At 31.9% G+C, this 20,356-nt stretch overlaps 1 protein-coding gene across 2 annotated transcripts; it reads left to right on the top strand.

The window, feature by feature from the left end:
* Window positions 1–696: 696 nt before the first annotated feature.
* On the top strand, window positions 697–8,567 carry LOC134713816 (uncharacterized). Of its 2 annotated transcripts, XM_063575094.1 has the most exons (6): window positions 697–809; window positions 2,561–2,620; window positions 3,625–3,900; window positions 4,908–5,000; window positions 6,743–6,769; window positions 7,922–8,567. In XM_063575094.1, the coding sequence occupies exons 1-6, from the start codon at window positions 714–716 to the stop codon at window positions 8,291–8,293; spliced, it is 924 nt and encodes a 307-aa protein (XP_063431164.1). In that variant the 5' UTR covers window positions 697–713; the 3' UTR covers window positions 8,294–8,567. The 2 variants fall into 2 exon arrangements, with proteins under 2 accessions (XP_063431164.1, XP_063431165.1); XM_063575095.1 differs by lacking the exon at window positions 2,561–2,620.
* The last annotated feature ends 11,789 nt before the right edge of the window (window positions 8,568–20,356 follow it).

Below are 20,356 nucleotides of genomic sequence, written 5' to 3'. Positions count from 1 at the left end.
TCGTCTTTATCAACTGATTTTTTTAAAATTCTTAGATAAGTGTTCTCTACATTGTTGAATGTGTGATACTGCCTATCTATATCTTTTCTGATAGAGTATCATTTCATTTTGTTTTCAAATATTTTGAATATTGGCTTGAAAAAAATAATTGAGAATGAAAATGGGGAATGTGTCAAAGAGACAACAACAACAGGAGGAAACACTGTGTAATTTTTTTTTCTCTCAAAAACTTTTGGCTCTAATGTAAAATATGTGATAGAAACTGAAGTTTCCGTGCACAAACTTTGCACTCCGGTTACAATAATACTTGTACAGTTTCGTTGAAATGACAAATGCTTAACTACCTAATATATACAGTTAGCACAGTATTCAGTACATGCGTATTAAATAGTTTTACGTGCATATTGACTCGTAGCTAGTGAGAGTGTTAACAGGATAAATAACGTATAATTTCATGTACTTTGAAAAAGATAACCCGAAGGAAGTATTGTAGAAATTGTGACTTAAACTAACTTTAGAAATACTTCCCTATTTACGATTTAAAATCATTTAGGTTTCTGATATAACATAACATTAGTTCATGGATTAAATATCAATGTCATAGTTTTATCTTTTATAGTATATTTCAGATTAGATGAGATAATTTACTTAAATATTTTACTTCTATAGTCTCCGACACAAAACTTTAAAACTGAGTAAACAAGACATTTATTATGATAGAAATCATCGTATTTATTATCATACTGATAGCACTGGTTGTTATAGGGTGGCTGCGGAGTCAAAACGATGACAATTCCAGTAAAGTAAAGGTAAGATGAACTTAGTTTTTGTGTCCTCGTCTGTTTGATTGCAGTGTTAAATATAATCTATAGATACAAAATATTGGTCAAATCATAGTGATAAAAAAAATTATAAATTAGATCTGGCTAAAGAATATAAGTCATGTATTTAAAGAAGTCACAATCATGAAAGGCTGATGAAATTGGGGCTACTATAATTTGAACAAATCTGTTGGAACCTAACTTTGACATATATTTTTCGCAAGCAAAGGTCATGCAAATCAATGTGGCGTCCGTTGAACGTTCAAATGTATACTTTAACTTCATGGTTCGACTCTTCTAAATAAAACATGTAAAAGAAAGCTCTGAGATATCGTATGTACTTTAGTATATATGCTATTTATGAAAGCACTGTACGAATTTTGATAAAAAAAAAAACCCGGATGTTCACATTTGGAAAGGTGCAATAAATCCTTTTGTCATGAATTTTAATTCAATATAAATAAGTCGATATGGTATGAGTGCCAATACATGAGTCAACTCTTCATCTATGTCACAAAGTGTAAAACAATAATTAATCATAGGTCAAATTACTACCTCCTACTCCGACCCGCGCTACTTACCCCGAAAAGCAAGCTACAAAGGACCCAAACATGACTAGTGTAAAACAAATCAAACAGGAAAACCAACGGTCTTATCTATAAATAAAAACTATAAACGAAAACCAATAATAACCATACAAATAAACGAAAAACACGTAACAACAGATTTCCTGTTAGTACAAGTTTATACAAACGCAGGAGGATTTTTGAAACATTACCAATACATGTATTGGTAAAGCCTTTATACCGAAACGTACGGCATTCAACAGGTGAAAACCCATACCGTATAGTCTGCAATAAAAGTTCCCAACATGACAAATGTATTTGGGTAGCCTTTATACGGAAATGTACGACCTTCAACAAGTGCAAAACCTATACCGTATAGTCTGCTTTAAAAGTTCCAAACATGACAAATGTATTTGGATAGCCTTTATACGGAAACGTACGACCTTTAACAAGTAAAAACCCATACCGTTTAGTCTTATATAAAAGTTCCCAACATGACAAATGGAAAACAATTCAAAATACCCTCATTGTTTGTATCGATCTCTATGTAAGTCTAGTATTGAGGACAGTATGAAGAGTTTAACTCCTTGATCATATCACCTAAATATATACAAATTTCATTGAAACTGCGATTCATAAACAATATATACCCAATCAATGCAAGTACTACTTGAAACACTAACAATACCGTTATATTGTTTCATTGTTACAATTATATATTTTTACTGAGTTATATTCATATTTTTGTTGCAGTGTCAACAGAGAGTCGACAAATTGGACATATTGTTTACGTCGCAAAAGATCAAAAGTGTTATAAAACTTGTCTGAAACATGAATGTAATGAATCATCTGTAACAGCATGCATTATTATAAACAAAAACTCCAAGTAAAACTGTTCACATCCAACGGAATTCGTTTGGAATATGTTGTTTTTCTTATAAATCAATAAACAACCAAACAAATTTTAAAATTGTGTACCCGTGAATACGTTGTACTAAGCCTTTCATTTTTCTTAAGGGCCTCGGTGGCCGAGTGTCTATGTAGTTTCTAATGTAATCACTAGTCAGTCCACAGTGAGGGTGTGAGTTCGAATATAATGTATTACCCAGACAAAGTGGTTTAACATTTTAATCTATTTTACAATTTATCTTTAGTTAACGTTTGTGTTTTTAGGTAACGTCTATTGAGGATGACGATTCAATGCACGTGAATATATACGAAAGAAGAAATAAAGTAAGACAATAGAAATATAACAGTTTACATTATATGAAATACTGCAATACAAAAATAAGGCCCATTTCATGTACACCTTATTTCCAAAATGATATATACCATATTTAAATATATGATTATGAAGATTCAAATGTTACTGATGTTAAATACAATTTTCAAAAAAGAAATGTTGTACATATTCAACTTCATAATGGTCAATAATTGCAGTCTTGTTATATTCAATGTAACATTATATCATCTTACAGATTGATCATTTGATAGTGTACTGTTTTTCTTGAAACATTTACATATAAAGCATGGTAAAATCCTGATAAATTTTCCTATAACAGTAGAAAAATCAATAAAACCATGAAAAAAAAATATAATTTCCAATGTACTAATGAAACAAAATCGTTAAAATTTTTTCAAACTTTTGTTTTTATTTTCCCGCATTTGCGAAGAAATCTTGTCTTCATGTCTAGTTTGTAATGAGACTTTCGATATCCCTAACAACAGGACCAACATCGGAATAGTTATCAAAGGTACCAGGATTATAATTTAATACGCCAGACGCGAGTTTCATCTACACAAGACTCATCATTTACGGCATTTCCGTTTCGTTTCGAACGTTAAAATATGTTAGAATTAAAAAAAAAAAAATCGGACTTCGTTCCCTTTCACAGGTAACGTATGCCTCATATAATAAATTTATCACAGGGTTAATGACAGAGGATATTTTTAATATGCAAAGTTGGCCTTTGATGGATTTGGCTACTAGTATTGTTTTAGGTTATTGCTGATCATATAGCTCTTCGATTGTTTGTGTTCTTATGAATTCTTGGCTTTCATATATATCCTTTGAGAGTACCTAATTAATGTAAATACAGAAAACCGCGTCGGAGGCAAAACATTTATACAACGTTGGTTTTCATTTTTGAATGAAACTCTTTCTTTAGATGTCTATTTCTTTTTAAATTAACGGTTCTAACTAATTATGGCAGTAAAGATAACTTAATATTCTGTAGGATGATGAAGATAACGCCAATCCAAAACTGCAAATTTGGGAGGATGACGAAAATGTACTTCAGCATACGAACAGAGTAACTCATTTACATCAACACAATTATTCAGATCAGCGAGTTGTGAACAATAACTTGTTCTTAAGTTCATCCAAAGCAGACGTAATTAAGAGAAACGTTGCAATTACCCGTAAACGACGAACTACAGAGCTCGAGTATATAATGAATGATACTGAACGACTTCGATGTTTTGATTCTAGAAAAGTTACTCTTTTTAAAAAGGTGAGATGATAATCAAGACATTCAAACATGATTTGATATTCTAGCAAAAAAGACTCACTTTATCAATTTATTCCGTTACACCTTGATGACGATGAGATATGGTGACAAATTTACATTTCAACGTTGGGTGTAGATATAAGAAGATTTGGTATGAGTGTCAATGAGACAACTCTACATTCATGTCACAATTTGTAAAAGTAAACCATTTTATGTCAAATAACGGTCTTCAACACGGCCCTATGGTTCACACCGAGCAGTAAGTTATAAAGGACCCCAAGTAGACAAGCGAAAATAATTGAAACAGGGAAATCGACTGTTTAAATTAGATACTTTTAGTATTATTATTTGATAGAATTTAAGTACCGTATTTTCCTGTAGGTTTGCCAGGTTCTTGATAGCCGTATGAATAAAAGTTATTAACCATTTGCACCCACCAAGTATTATTTGTTGAATGTGAGCCTTCAAGATAAAACCATGACAAATGTTGCCTTATTTAATTCTTTTCCTGTCATCCGCTTAACAGGGGAATATTGGTGAAACTGTAAAGAATATTTTTTTTATTTTCACCTAAAAAATGGATATGTTTGAAAAAATAAAATAAAACAAATATGATATAGGCTTATAGTGATAAAGTTTATGTTTAAAGTTTGACAATATATAATTTTGTAAGACATATGACAAACAAAATAGATTCATGAACATTTTGAAACCCTCAGTCATTATTAACAAAAAATGTTTAAAAGTATAGCGTTAGGTACACTTTGAATAAATGGATTTTCCTGTCAGAGCATCTTGGTGAGAAATGATAGCTGTATAATACAAATTGTGTTTTATTTATACATCGGAATTTAAAAAGATCAAATGCATTTAGGAAGTTTTAAAGTCCAGTGGATACTTTGAAATATCCCTCTTGCAGGATAAAACACTGTAGAATATACAATCAATAGTTATTTGTAAAATAATTTACAATAAACAATAATACTGAGAACTATAGTGTCCTTTAACAGGCAGCTGAAGTGAAAACGAAAACTAGGTGCGATATATACTTGGAAATGAGATACGAAAGGAAGCCACACATATACAAATCAGAGACTTTTCAGGTAATTATTACATGTTGAAAATAATTGTGAATACTAGAAATAGATCAAAATCTACAGATGAAGGGCATTATAAACACCTATCAAATCATTAAAGAAGGACGAAAGATATCAAAGGGACAGCCAAACTTACAATTCGAAAATAAACTGACAACGCAATGGCTAAAAATTAAAAAGACAAACAAACAAACAAACAAACAAACAAACAAACAAACAATTATTATAGAACACATGGCACAACATAGAAAACTAAGGAATACGCAACACGAACACTATCAAAAAATTAGGGATGATCGCAGGTGCGCCGGAAGGGGAGGCAGATCCGGCACCCCTCGTGTGTGCTCATGTTATAACAAATCCGCTAATTCGGTAGGTCACATTCATGAAAGGGAAGGGGATTGTAGTTACGACGTAAGGTACTATCCGATAACTTTTTTTTATCTTATTTCCTAAGATTATAAAACAGAAGATGTGGTCTGATTGCCAATGAGACAACTATCCACAAAAGACCAAAATGACCCAGACATTAACAACTATAGGTCACCGTACGGCCTTCAACTATTAGCAAAGCCCATACCGCATAGTCAGCTATAAAAGGCCCCGATAAGACAATGTAAAACAATTCAAAAGAGAAAACTAACGACCTTATGTATGTAAAAAAATGAAGTTTCTGTGTGCAGCCATCCTTATAATAATAAAGAAATAAGTCGACAAAAAAGGGGCACAATTGGTTTCATTCATTATCAAAATTCACAATATTACAGCTTACTGTGAACTTTTAAATTTGTTTTTGTGTATATAATTATTTATTTTAAAAAGATCCACACTTATGAATAATACAAATCCAAGGAACAATCAAATAGTATGCGTCTAAGGTAAACTAAAACGCCGTGGTAGAAGTCAACAGACGATCAAAAGAAGAAAAAAAACCCTTTTCAACCAAAACACGACCTTCAACAACTATTAAGTTGATCAAATGTGTACTCGAAGAGTAAGCAGATCTTACTGCATCAGTGGCACTTGTCATGTTGCGCTTGAAATTTGCAAAAGCTATGAACAGTCTCATTGTTAAAGTCACAATTCAAGAAAAGATGACGGTTTTGTATTAGCGATAATTAAAACAAATACGGGCTCATCTGAATGTCAACCAACCAGTAATGGTGTCCGTAAAACTTGGAAGGGTGATAAAATAGGTATCAGTATTATAATTTAGTACGCCTGACGCGTGTTCCGTATATATAAGACTCATTAGCGACGCGCATATCAAAATATTTATGAAGCCAAACAAGTACAAAGAAGAAGAGCATAGGATCCAAACTTCCAAAAAGTTGTGCCAAATACGGCTAATGTAATCTATGTCTGGGATAAGAAAATCCTTAGTTTTTCAAAAAAAAAATGGTTTTGTAAACAGGAAATTTAAAAAATGATCATATTTTTTATATTCATGTCAACACCGTCAACACCGAAGTGTTGACTACTGGGCTGGTGATACCCGTGGGGACGAAACGTCCACCAGCATTGGCATTTGAACTAAGATTGGCACTCGTAAACATTCTTGTTACGCTTGAGACTCTCTTTACAGGTTTAAGTTTTAGTTGGTTTCTGAATGCAATATTCGTTTTTTTATTTGATGTTCATGGTTTAAATCATAAACTTTGCTTAGGTATGAATAATATATGTACATGTATGTATGGTACAGTTTCTACTTGTTTAGTGTAATTGAAAGATTATATGTATCCTTGTAGAACTACAGTCTTAAACAAGAGGACATGGTAAGCTAAAAGTTTTATATTTTTATCCTTTATTCTGTCATTGTAAGACTTTCTTCAATCATACTTGATTGATCAACAAAAATTCAAATTCGCTAGCCAAGGGTTACGATCTACTCCCGCTCTCTTCACCCTTGGCAGATTGAGCCAACATTTGTGATAACAATGTTGCGCCATCAATCGGAAGATAAAATCACGCCAATTCCGAATATATTATTCTTGACCAATGGTAGCACGTGAACTTTTCAATTTGGAGGTAAAAACAAGGTAGCGTCTAGATTCTACACACTTGGTAAAGCCGGATATGAAAATATACGTCAACATTCATCCGGTTTTTGCATGAAATATACACAGGAACTGCTATTGGTTGATTAAAAACATTCAAGCTGTCACTGAATATTGTCGTATGTTTAGGGATGTAAAGACTTGTTGCACAAACACTTTCTGTGGATCGTAACCCTTGGCTAGCGAAGATACAAAAAAGTAAAAATAGTTGATACCTAAAACATTTATATGAAGTACATGTATTTACTTTTAATGTGATATTATTTAAACAAGATTTGATACACAAATTGCTTACAAATATAAAAACAGTCTTCATCGGTTTTGTGTTGTGTATAATTTTGTCATCGTCAGTAGAAATAGTAGCGCAGCAATGATGGACAAATACAAGTCAGGGCGTGATCTTGTAGAAATTAAGCTGCAAACTGTATGTTTCCCTTCAACATGGTTTATTGTTCGTGTTTTGGGGTGACTTCCAGATTGGCTTACATAAAAACAACCTTTTTGAAATTGATACAATGAAATACTAGTAATCGTAAAATTTATATCTAATAAGATGACGTAGAATTAATGTTAGATGCAAGATAATTATTGCTTTAATTTGAAAGGTACATTTCCCTCAAAAAAACTTTATAATACGTTTTGGTCAGCTGGGCACACACTGCCTTTGCTTGATTTTGAAGAAATCATTATTTTATGTCTATTTATCTGTGAATTGTCAAAACTGAAGAATCAGATGTATAGACATTTTTTCTATAGATGATCTGAAAAACACACTATTGCATTTCATGTAATACGATGTTTCATGCACAGGATATCATATTACATTCACCTAAATTATTTGTGCAATTTGATGCATTTCTTTTAAAATAGGATGTTACACCTTCTGATGAGACCACACGTTCGAACAATAAACAAATGGGTAAACGAAGAATTGAATATGAAGATGTTTCTGATACAGAGGACAACAAAGTACCTCCTGCAAAAATACAAAAAGTTGTAAAGAAATATATAAATAATAGAAATCGAGATCAAACGGAAAATGAAATGGAAACAGAGGCAGATGAATGTTGTTGTAATATTTGTGAAGCGTATGAAGATGACAATGATAATGATAAAGGCCCCTGGGTATATTGTGACTTCAAGTATGACGATTTATCTTGTTGTACGTACACAGCACATGTAACATGTCTAGATATGGAAGAATATCCTCAACATTTTCTCTGTCCAGAACACATAGAATAGTTTATCGGTTATAGGTGTATTCTTCAAAGCCAGTTTCAATTTGTATCTTTTGATTAATTCATATTTCTAAAACACAAAAAAGATCCATAAGAGAAAGTTAAGTTTTAAAAAGTGTAAAGAAAGAAAAGAGGAGGATATATTCAATCACATCAATCAAATGGATACTGTCCGTTGTACTGTTATTTTTATTGAACAATTTTAATATGAGAAATGTCTGTATTAATGTCTTTAATTAATTTTGGCTTAAAATTATATGCTTGGTCTATTTGCCATGGTTTTTTTGTAACATATGTGTTTGTTTTTTAGTGATTAAGATTAAAACACAATGTTGACTTCTGTATTTTTTATATTTTTACCTATTATGTCTGTTTGTCTTATTAACGCATCGTTGTCAATATACTGGGATTTAGTTTAAACAATATCTTATTTCAAAAAGTGCACGAAATGTAATTATACAATATAAATACAAGGATTCGGTATCAAGAAAAACTTTTATAACGAAAATATTTCATTTCTGTGTGTGTTAAATTTTAACGTGGTGTTTCCGTTTTGTCGTTTGTGTTCTCTTATTTTGATTGTGCATTCACATTACTATAAGAAGTGTCACGGTACTTATCCATCCCAAATTCATGTATTTGGTTTTGATGTTATATTTGTTATTCTCATAGGATTTTGTTTAATGCTAAGTCCGTTTCTGTGTGTGTTACATTTTAATGTTGTGTCGTTGTTCTCCTCTTATATTTAATGCGTTTCCCTCAGTTTTAGTTTGTTACCTCGATTTTGTTTTTTGTCCATGGATTTATGAGTTTTGAACAGCGGTATACTACTGTTGCCTTTATAAATCCGTCTCCCTAGGGATTTGATGCGATTGTCATACAAGTAAGAGGTTTAGCTAGCTATAAAACCAGGCTCAATCCACCATTTTATACATATAAAACGCCTGTACCAGGTTAGGAATATGACCGTTGATATTCATTCGGTTGATGTGTTTGAGCTTTTGGTTTTGCCATTTGATTACGGACTTACCGTTTTGAATTTTCCTTGGAGTTTAGTATTTTTGTGATTTTACTTTTAAGTACAACAAAGGCAAATCGTATCCAATATGCACTATATTATTTGTGACAAAAGGAAACTAACTAAACACTGTGTCGTGGCCTAAGATCCTTTCCCACAAAACAGTTCATTATTAACACTTATTATTGATTGTCTACAAATGTACTGTCTATCTTAGGAGGTTCGGTGGACGAGTGCTCTAAGTAGTCAATATACTTTATCACATCAATCCTGTCAACACCGAGGTTATCATATCGATTTTAGCACGTTGCTGATGCGCTTGCCTCCGATCTTAAGAGATGGTCAGTGGTTCTCGATTGCCACTCCGGGTTCATCTATTAATACAAACTTACCGTCACGAAATAGCATGATCATAGTGTTAATTAAAAAAATGAAGATTTGGTATGATTGCCAATGAGACAACTATCCACAGGAGACTAAAACAACACAGACACTAACAACTATAGGTACCTGGACGGCCTTCAACAATTAACAAAGCCAATACCGCGTAGTCAGCTATAAAAGGCCACGAAATGACAATGCAAATCAGTTCAAACGAGAAAACTAACAGCCTTCTTTATATGAAAAATGTACGAAAAACACATATGTAACACTCAAACAAACGATCAGCACTGAATGACAGGCTCTTGACTTTGGACAGGCACATATATTAAATAATGTCGTGGGGTTAAACAAGTTAGCCGGACCAACCATCCCCTAAACAGTGACACTAATCACTAATAAATCAATCATATGAATAGAACTTCAGTCAAAAGATTAGAGCTATACAACGTCACTGTGAACGGGATATTTGAAGAAACTTTAGTACGTTTTATTGTAATATTGTAACATTTTAAAATATTTGTAAGATATTATTTTCGAAATAAGCACTTTCCAGTTTCCAGTTACTATGTATTTCTTTTAATATAATAAGCATAGGATACAAGCTTTCCAGGGAATTTCAAGTCTTTGATTCCACCACATGAAGCACACTGTTACGTAGCTCCAGCCATTTACACGACTGTAAAAGCAAATATTTCCCTTTAGAAGAAAATTTACCTAACCTACAGATGCTGAATCAATTTTGATCTGATAATTGTATGTATACACGCTATCAACATCTTCTAGTTAGAGTCCGTGTTAGGTGTCAGTTGTTTGCAGGGTGTGACACTTGTTAAATCTGGTATATCGTCCAAAAATGTCAGGAATAGTGCATTAGACAGTTCATTGTACATAACTTCAGATATAACATCTGAAGTAGGGAATATATGTCCTTCTGGGACAATTGTCAGAGTTCTGCTGCTGATCATGCAGTTGATCCATGCACAACATATTGTGATAGGTTCAGGAGCAAGCGCTGGTTTGGTACCTTGTCAGAGGCTTTTGAAAATCAAGTTGAATGATGTCTGTCTGCTTCCCCTGGTCCATAATTTTGCAATCTTGTTCAGTGTTACAACTTTTTGGTCCCTTAGGATCTTCGACTTCTGATTCTAAGTTTCTCGTCACATAGAATGGTGTGTCGATCAAATCGATTCATTACTGTGCTGTGTATAAATTTTCATAACAGTTTCCATGATATAGATGTCAACAAGACAGACCTGTAATTTGAGAGTTGGTATTTCTCTCCTTTCGTGTAGATTGACACGATGTTCGCCTTACACCATTTATCTGGAGACTGAAAATAAAACCCTGTCCGGGGATAGCTGAAACATCTGGGAAAGATAAGGATTTACTGATTCTGCTGTCGTATGTTCAAGCTGAAAATTCGTAGGCCGTTCAAGTGTTTGTATATGTGTCTTTTATGAATGATGCTATTGTCCACGATGGGAAGTTAACTAGTACTATAGGTCAGGTCATGTACTGGTATCTTCTCTGGTGTGCACTGGCTGGAATTGATGGTTCAGTATAGATGCCTTAGTATATGTGTCACTATAGAGGAAGCCATCAAGGTCACAATCTGGGATGCATCAGCTGGTTTCCGACTCTTCACATATAACCAGAATATCTACGGGTGTGTTCTCTAAGTCGCTTCTTACGACATCTGCCATGTAAGAACTGTGTGCCTATCTTAACTTTGTATGTTCTGTAGTTTTGTATTTCTTCTTGTAACGTGATGTTTTGATAATGTGTTCCTAGTTGGTACGTGTTGGTTAGTCTAATCTAAAATGACGTTTGTTGTGTTGGTTCAAATGTTGCTTACATCCTCAAAATCTGTGTTCTTAAATATTTAATTCTCCTTAATGTGTTGTTTTATCATGGCAGTGTGAGCTTTTTGCCAGAGATAATCGTTTTGCTTTGGCAGGTGTCCCTGAAAATTGTTTACATTTTAAGATTCAGTACTGAAAATATATAGGCAGATTTGCATATATATAATAACAAGAAAATTGGGCAGAGGTATAATGTCGAAATTTTCCTTATTTGACTAAACCACAAACCATATGTTTGCATGAGCCGCATCAACTTATTCAAACATAAATAAAAATTCAATGAAATGTCGGTCCAAAGGGCAACAACTAAACTTTTTTTTTTAAATTTTAGATCCGCTTGTAAATTACGCCATTGGTTTTGAAATCAACAGAGAAATAACAATTGAACTAAAAGGTTTGAAAAAAAAACTGGGGTGACAAAAAAATCGTTTGCATAGCAAATTTGAGTATGTAAAAAAGAATTATGCTGATACGAAATTTTGCTGTATTCTAATGTTTCTAATAAGCCAAAGTCAAAGATTCCATATTAAAATTTTGAGGTTTCCTTAAAAAACATTCCGGTGAAAAACTTTATTATCAAAGATTTATATGGAGTAATTTTGAAGAACAGACGTATTTTTTTCTAATACAATTATTTTTAATGAAGGATGAAACCAAAGCACATTTAGGAAAAGAAAGCCCTGTTACCCTTTTTGTAAATGTCTTTGAAATAAAGGACTCAGAAATATTGTATCTTTCCGCATTATCCCCAGGCAGTCCAGTCAAAATAATTCTGCCCAATTTTCTTGTTATAATATATATGCAAATCTGCCTATATATTTTCCATTCTTACATGATATCTAATATCTGCATATTGACCTAAACCTAGCGAAATTACAATACATAATTTATTTCTTCACTGATCAACAAGTATCAAGATTCTTGAATATATAATTAGTTTCTTCCTTGAAATGTGTACCTTTACCAACCCATTCACACGCTTGCATTAATATTAGCTGTATAAATGCTTCCAACGTTTGCATATAAGTCCTATTTATTATGGTAAGATCCTCATAATAATTTATCACTGGGCAATAAACAATGACTTTATAACCTCTCTGTTATTAATTTTCCTTAAAACTAATCGATATGTAAAATGGTAATAACTATTATTAATTATTTCATAGGAGGACAAAGGTTCAGAAAACTTCAGACAGCCAGCTTCTGAATTAAGACTGCAAAAAAAAAGGAAATATAATAACAAATACTTCCAGCAAATGAACAGAAAAACAAATGTTCATCCTCCCGATAATTTACAACGCCGTTTGCTGTCGTTTGTTTTTATGTGTTACATATTTGTTTTCCGTTCATTTTTTTTACATAAATAAGGCCGTTAGTTTTCTCGTTTGAATTGTTTTACATTGTCTTATCGGGGCCTTTTAATGCTGACTATGCGGTATGGGCTCTGCTCGTTGTTCAAGGCATTACGGTGACCTATAGTTGTTAAGGTTTGTGTCAGTTTGGTCTTTTGTGGATAGTTGTCTCATTGTCAATCATACCACATCTTATGTTTTATATTGTCAACAACAACTTACACTTACATTTATGCAAAGGAGCCAAAGTAAAGTATGATACAGTAAACACCAGTCAATTACAAGGTTTGTTAAAAACGACACTGAGCAGCAACGATCTTTGGTTTCTAGGAAAGATATCATTTGTAAAAGGTAAGATACAAATAAAGACTTTCTGCAAAATGTTGTATAGCGGTAATCTAAGAAACTTGGTGAAAATAAATGAACATGGAATTTAAACTTAAGAATAACCTTAACGTGAGTCATGGTGACGGTTAAGAGCTTTACATTAAAAACCATTAACAAACGTACTCAAATGTCAGTACCAAAGAGAAAAAAATATGGCTAACTTTTGTTGCATCTTATTCTATTTTTTGAAATTTCAGTTATCCTCTTATAGAGTCACATTGTGATATTACAGGTTTAAACAAATCATCCTACATGTATAGATTATATCCTACGTTTGGATATTATAATTTGATAATGCAAGACATAAGAAAAACATGTATCTGTTAGGAAAAGATATACAAGAAAAAATCAATAGAAATGTTTCCATCAATAAGAAAAAAATAATACTGATGATGTTGTAGGTACTTTTTTCATTCACATACACGATCAATGGTATTGAAAGGTAATTCATGTATACACACTGCTGTCAGTTTTAGATGTACGTCTGATAATATAAATATATAAAAATTAGACAGAGTTAATATGAACTCGATAACAAAAAAACAATTAATAAAATTGTCTTTCGAGTTTTGTACGAAATTATGTTTCAAAAGCCTAGTGGATAGCTTTAATGCATTAACATTTAGAAATTAAATGAAGTAATGATTGTAATTCTCGTTTTGGATCAATATAATAATTCGCGATGACCAAAAATTCTTATGATTTAAGTTTCCTTAAACAGGCCGATGAAATCAAAACAGCAACTGGATACGACAAATTCATGGAAATGGGATACGAAAATAAGATACATCTTTATAAATCATAGACTTTGCAGGTAATGCCACATGTTGAAAATGTTTGTAGATAATATAGGTATACACTCATAAATAATGTAAGGAATGGAAATGGATAATGTGTCACAGGAACAAAAACTCGACCAAGAAGCAGAAAAAAATTGCGAAATAAATAAAGACAAAAGTAGTGTACCGCTGTTCAAAACTCATAAATCCATGGACAAAAAACAAAATCGGGGTAACAAACTAAAACCGAGGGAAACGCATTAAATATAAGAGGAGAACAACGACACAACACCGAAACAGACCAAGCAACAGACAAAACACCACGAGAATAACAAATATAACATCAAAACCAAATATATGAATTAGGGATAGACAAGTACCGTGCCACGTCTTATCTCAAAAATAAGAGAAAACACAAACGACTCAACGTTAAAATGCAACACACACACAGAAACGAACAATATTATAACAATGGCGAAAGACCTTCAAAACTAAATTTTTCAACAAACATTGGAAAGTTCAGTTTTGATGTAGAATTTAGATAAATCAATTTGATTATAATTGTTATTGGTCTAGATGTGTTTCATATATTATTAAAGTTCACAGTATCTAAACTTGGTATGTAATATGATATTCCAACAAAAGTGTGGTGTAAATCTTATAACAAACGTCGGGCAATACCAAAGGAACATAGATATTTTTTTGTTTGGAGAGAATCTGACATTACCAAGGTGTAATACATCAATAAAAGACCTCATCCAAGACTAACCAACATGATAACACGATTTACATCAATCCCATACACTAACAGGGCTAAAGTAATATGCTCTGGAGGGGTATTTGTTAAGTTGCTCACCGTCAGTTCAAATAGGATGGTTATTCTTGGGCGAAGTAGGCGAAATTGACGGGATTACGGTGACGACATATTTGATTCAGCGTGGGCATGTGTGGCAAAGACATTCACTCATAGTTAATAAACTCGTGATTAACAAAAGGTATAACTCGATTCAAAATGTTCATAAAATGGTTGACATATTTTAAAAACAAATCATGAAATTAATGCAATTAACATTTTATGAATGTAAGAAGTGCTTTTCTTTTTTACGATCATTAGGAACGGTCAAACCAAAACGTGTGAATGCTAAGGAAATATAAAAAAGCTGAAAGGTTTTTGTCCCATACTTAAGAAAACATTCTATTCCGTCTCGCTTGACCGATAATTTTAAATATAAGAAGCTGAGAGATGAGAAAAAGAGTCTTTTTAAGAAAAAATAAGTATCATAGTTCTCTACTCAACGGGAAAAGCTATGCCTTCGAAATAAGACAAAACAATTAAACGGGAAAGACAGAATGCGTTTACTCAATTACAAGAACAATAAATCTGCTCAATGTTCGTATGCGTAGTATATGCAAGCACACTTGCCGATGTATGATAATTCATACATTTTTAAATGCCACAGAACAGCTTAAACATTATACCAAGAATATGTATTATAACAAAGCAAACGACGTCCCATCAGCAATATAAAAATGATCACTGGGGCTCGATGTGACTACTACAAATTACCTAGCTGTATCTGTGTTAGAATAGGACCAAATCTAACTATGTATGATTGAGAGGTTTGGCTAGTTATAATACCAGGTTAAATTTACCATTTTCTACATAAGAAAATTAATGTTCCAAGTCGGGAATATGAAAGTTGTTGTTCATTCATTGGATGTGTTTGAGCTTTGCCACTTGATCTAGGTCTTTCCGTTTAAAATTTTCCTCGGAGCTCAGTATTTGTTATTGTATTTTGTTGTCAATAAAAATATCATACCCGCAAATCGTGATTAAAACTGTGGAACCAAAATATAATTCATTGGGTGGTTTGTGTCATGAAGCCAGCACAGAAAACGCATATAGATAAATATGTTGAGTCAACAAATTATTATACCAAAAGGCCGACAAAAAGATATGTTAGGAAACTCTTAGATATATGTGGTCACTGTAAATATGTAAAGTATTATTTAACTGAATTTATTTATATTTTATAAATATTTAATTTTATTTTTATAGGATGATGTTCCTTCCAATGAGACTAAACGGTCGCAAAATAAACGAAAACTCGAATTGCGCGATGATTCAGATACTGAAGATAACGTATAGTCTCTCGTAAAGATACAAAAAACTGATAATGCTAAAGGGGATATAATGCTTTATCAAATGAAAAGTGAAATTGAAACACATATAGAGATTGATGACATTTGTTGTAATATTTGTCAAACCACAGATGATAATGACATTAGAGGTCCCTGGGTTTTATGTGAATACAAGTATGAAGACTTTTCCTGTTGTGTATACACAGGACATTTATTATGTTTAGATCTACATGAATATCCTAAATACTTTATCTGTTCAGAACATACTTTAGAATAGGTTTACGTGTTATTTGTTTTCTTAATTTATAAATTGTTATAAATTATTATCTAGTATTCAATAATTTATATATATCATGTATATACCAGAGGGAAATTAAAACAAAAAAGATAAACGCCATGACTTAAAAACAAAGAAAACAATCAGACCATTGTTCACAAAATATAAGATAGAAAACTTGAAACTGCGCAACACGAACCCCACCAAAAATGGGGTTGATCATAGGTGCCCCGAAAGGATAGATCCTACTCGACATGTTTAAAAGATTATAGGTCATGTATGAAAAACAGACACACTTATGTAGTGCACATTGATTCTTTCAAGGACATCAACAGTTAAGTAAAATAACTTTTAATTTGATTTTGATCTAAACAAAATGTTAGAGAAAATAAATAAATATAGAAAAGAAGATATGGTATGATTGCCAATGAGACAACTATCCACAAAAGACCAAAATGACACAAACATTAACAACTATAAAGCTTTATTCCTTTGTGTTCGAATATATATATATATATATATATAAAGTATTTAAAATATGACCAATTGATAGATGCAAAAAAAAAATTGAGTTTAATCAGTGAATCCGTAAAAAAAGTTCCTAATTATTTCAGGGATTTGATCAATTCCCTTATCAGTTCAGCGATTATGCATAAGCCCTCAAACTTCAGAGATTTTACAAAATTCCTTATTTTACAAATTCACTGTAACATATACAAATTTATCATTAATTAATATTCGTGTAAGGCATTACATACTTTGAATTCGTACAAATCAGATGAAATTCAGAATGGTGTCACTTTTACCATTCAGGAGCCATGCCTCTTTACAAATGGACAAAAAGTTAGTGCTTAATCTGTCGTTTTTTATTTTTACATTTAGTTTGCCTCAAACACAGATCTAGTTTAGAATTGGGTGGCACAACTTTTACCACAAATTTTTCAAATAAAATGATTTAAAACTAAATTGATGTTAGTCAAGTTTGGTTGACTTTAGCCAAACGGTTTCAGTTAAGAAGATTTTCGTAAAAGTTAATAAACACCGACGGGCGCAAAGTGAGAAGAAAATCTTACTTAACCCTGTGGGTCAGCTGAGCTAAAAATCAGTGATTTTTTATATTATACTAGTAATGATTTTCAATCCGAAATCACAGATTACAAAGAAACTGAGACGATTTCTCAAATTCGTTGACACAAATGTTTAATCCGATACAACCAATTATGCAATACTTTATAACGATTTTAATTCGTTATTATAAATTACATAAAAATGTTATAACGAATTAAATTCGTAATAACAAATTACATAACGATTCACAACATTTTGTTATCACATATTTAATCTGTTGTAACGAATAACGCAATTCATGATTTCAAATTATGTTTTAGGAAGTCCTAAATGAGTTCCGTAAGAACGTCACAGTTGTTTCCTATTCGTTACATTGTAGTTCTACTTTTTGCATATCTTTAGAATTTTAGAAGACATGGACTTTATGATCATGTTTTAAATGCATTTTTATATGAGTAACACGGAAGAAAATAACACTTTACCAAAACACATCGGAAGCGCCTATTTGATTTATTAGGAACGAACAAATCCGAATATTTAAAAGCGTTGGATTTATAAGAGCCAAAATAGTTAAAAGACAATACTACCAAATCAGACAACAACATATTAGCCAAATTAGTCCGTTTTCATCTTTGATTCTGGACGTTCAGAACTCTTTTTATTGATAAATAATAAATCGATAAACAATTAATTAAATAAAATTAAATATGTGTTGTAAATCATTTCAATACCGCACGTGCAGTATACGCTACTGCATTGGCGCTATCATATGGGACTTACTGTTGAAACAACACTTTTCCTTATTTATTTATTATATGAATGCTAACCGATGCATATTTGAAAGCCAAAGATGTGTAAAAAGAAAGGGAAAAAAGTTGAAAATCAAGCTATTTGACAAAATAGTATGTAAAATAATGGTCAAATTAATACAAAATCGACATTAGAAAATGACTGTAGTCAAAAATGGTCAGTTTGATCTTTGACGGATAAGTCTGAAAAATATTTTAGATAGAAATTTCATGTTCAGTGTTTTATTCAATATTTAGACAGTGGTTCATTCCGTATTATTCAGATACTTTACTTTCCGAAAAATCATTTTTATTCAGTATATGTTTCTGATGGTCACAGGTAAAAACAAACTACTAAATAGTCTAACATTATCTTTTTTCAATTTTATTTGTTGCTTTTTAATTGAAAAAAGTTATCAGTTCTTGAACTTCAGCCCTGAAATTGACGAATCATCTTACTCTTTATCAATTGTTCAGTTAATACTTATCTGAGAGGTGACAGTTCGTTGTAGTTGTATTCCAAGCTGTATGATCCTGTATCAGCTATTCTTATTTTTTAAATATTCATTTAAAATAAACAACAGTAAGAAAGCTGTCGTAGTATCATACCCAATCTCTAGTCTCAAACAACCGAGGAACCTTAGATGAAAATATTCACAAACAGCTATTTACGTTATGTTCGTTCCATCGTAAAATTATAAATAAAGGATTTCTTGGTTTTATTTTTAATTGTCTGCATTTGACGATACGTAGAGCAACAAAATCGGTCTATTCTTAATTCGATAAAATTAGAAACCATATTAATGCTTTGGTTACTTCAAACTTGTTCAAACATAAATAAAAAAATCAATTATATGTCAGCCATAACAATTGTGATTTCGGTCAAAGGGAAATAACTACAAAGGTTTTGATAACAGTTGAATCGTATATCTGTTTGTAAATTACATGTGGTTATGAAATGCAACAGCAAATAATTATGGGGCCTAAAGGTTGTTGACAGAAAAAGAACAATGGTGGCAAAAAAACTGTCTACATATAACAGTATTAAAACCAGTGCAAGTTCTCAAACATGTTAAAAAAAAGCAAGCACTATCAGTATGGCGTTCATTATCACTGAACTAGTATATATGTGTTTAGGTGCCAGCTGAAGGACGCCTCCGGGTGCGGTAATTTCTCGTTACAATGAAGACCTGCTGGTGACCTTCTGCTGTTGTTTTTTCTATAGCCGGGTTGGTGCCTCTTTGATACATTCCCTATTTCCATTCTTAATTTTACTATTAATCATTTTGTAACATCTTTGAAATAAAAAAAACTTAGATCTTTCTGCAATATATCCTCTTTTCCATATTTAAGTAGAAACCGTTTCTTCTTTATCAAATAATTTTACCACAGTCCTTAGATAAGTGTTCTCTTTATTGTAGTTTGTATGATAATGCTTATTTATATCCTTCCGGATAAAGTATCATTTCACTTTAGTTTAAAAATATTTTGCATATTGCATTGAAAACTAAAACAGCAAGAAAACTGTACAAATTCATTTAGAAAACGCTTTTGCATATATACATTCTCAATTTTATCATGTAGTAGCAACTGTTATTCCCGTTCAAAAACTGTGCGCTTCGGTAGAAATAATACTTTATAGACAATTTTGTTGATATGACATATGCTAACATACAGAATATATAGTTATCACACTTTTCAGTACATAATGTCAAATACGTGCATATATAATCGTACCTAGTGAAAATACAAACAGCAAATATAACTGTAACAGTAGGGTGTTTTATGTACTGTATAAGTATTGTCAAAATTGTTATTTAAACTAGCTTTATAATTTTTTCCTTTGTAACGATTTTAAACTATTTATGTCTCTGATATAACATAACAATAGTTCATGGATCAATGAATGTCAATGTCATACCTTGATAAAGTATATTGTTATCTACGGATTGCATATATCAGATTACATGATCTGATTAGATATTCTATTCTATAGATTCTGACACAAAA

The sequence above is a fragment of the Mytilus trossulus genome, chromosome 4 (genome assembly GCF_036588685.1).
Source record: "Mytilus trossulus isolate FHL-02 chromosome 4, PNRI_Mtr1.1.1.hap1, whole genome shotgun sequence".
Classification (NCBI taxonomy): domain Eukaryota; kingdom Metazoa; phylum Mollusca; class Bivalvia; order Mytilida; family Mytilidae; genus Mytilus; species Mytilus trossulus.
This window is presented reverse-complemented; position numbering and strand designations above follow the sequence as displayed.

Coding starts and splice junctions, on each gene's coding strand:
- LOC134713816 (XM_063575094.1), top strand. CDS start 714: ATGATAGAAATCATCGTATTTATTATCATACTGATAGCACTGGTTGTT. Junction 3,901..4,907: donor AAGTTACTCTTTTTAAAAAG/GTGAGATGATAA, acceptor GTCCTTTAACAG/GCAGCTGAAGTGAAAACGAA. Junction 6,770..7,921: donor GTCTTAAACAAGAGGACATG/GTAAGCTAAAAG, acceptor CTTTTAAAATAG/GATGTTACACCTTCTGATGA.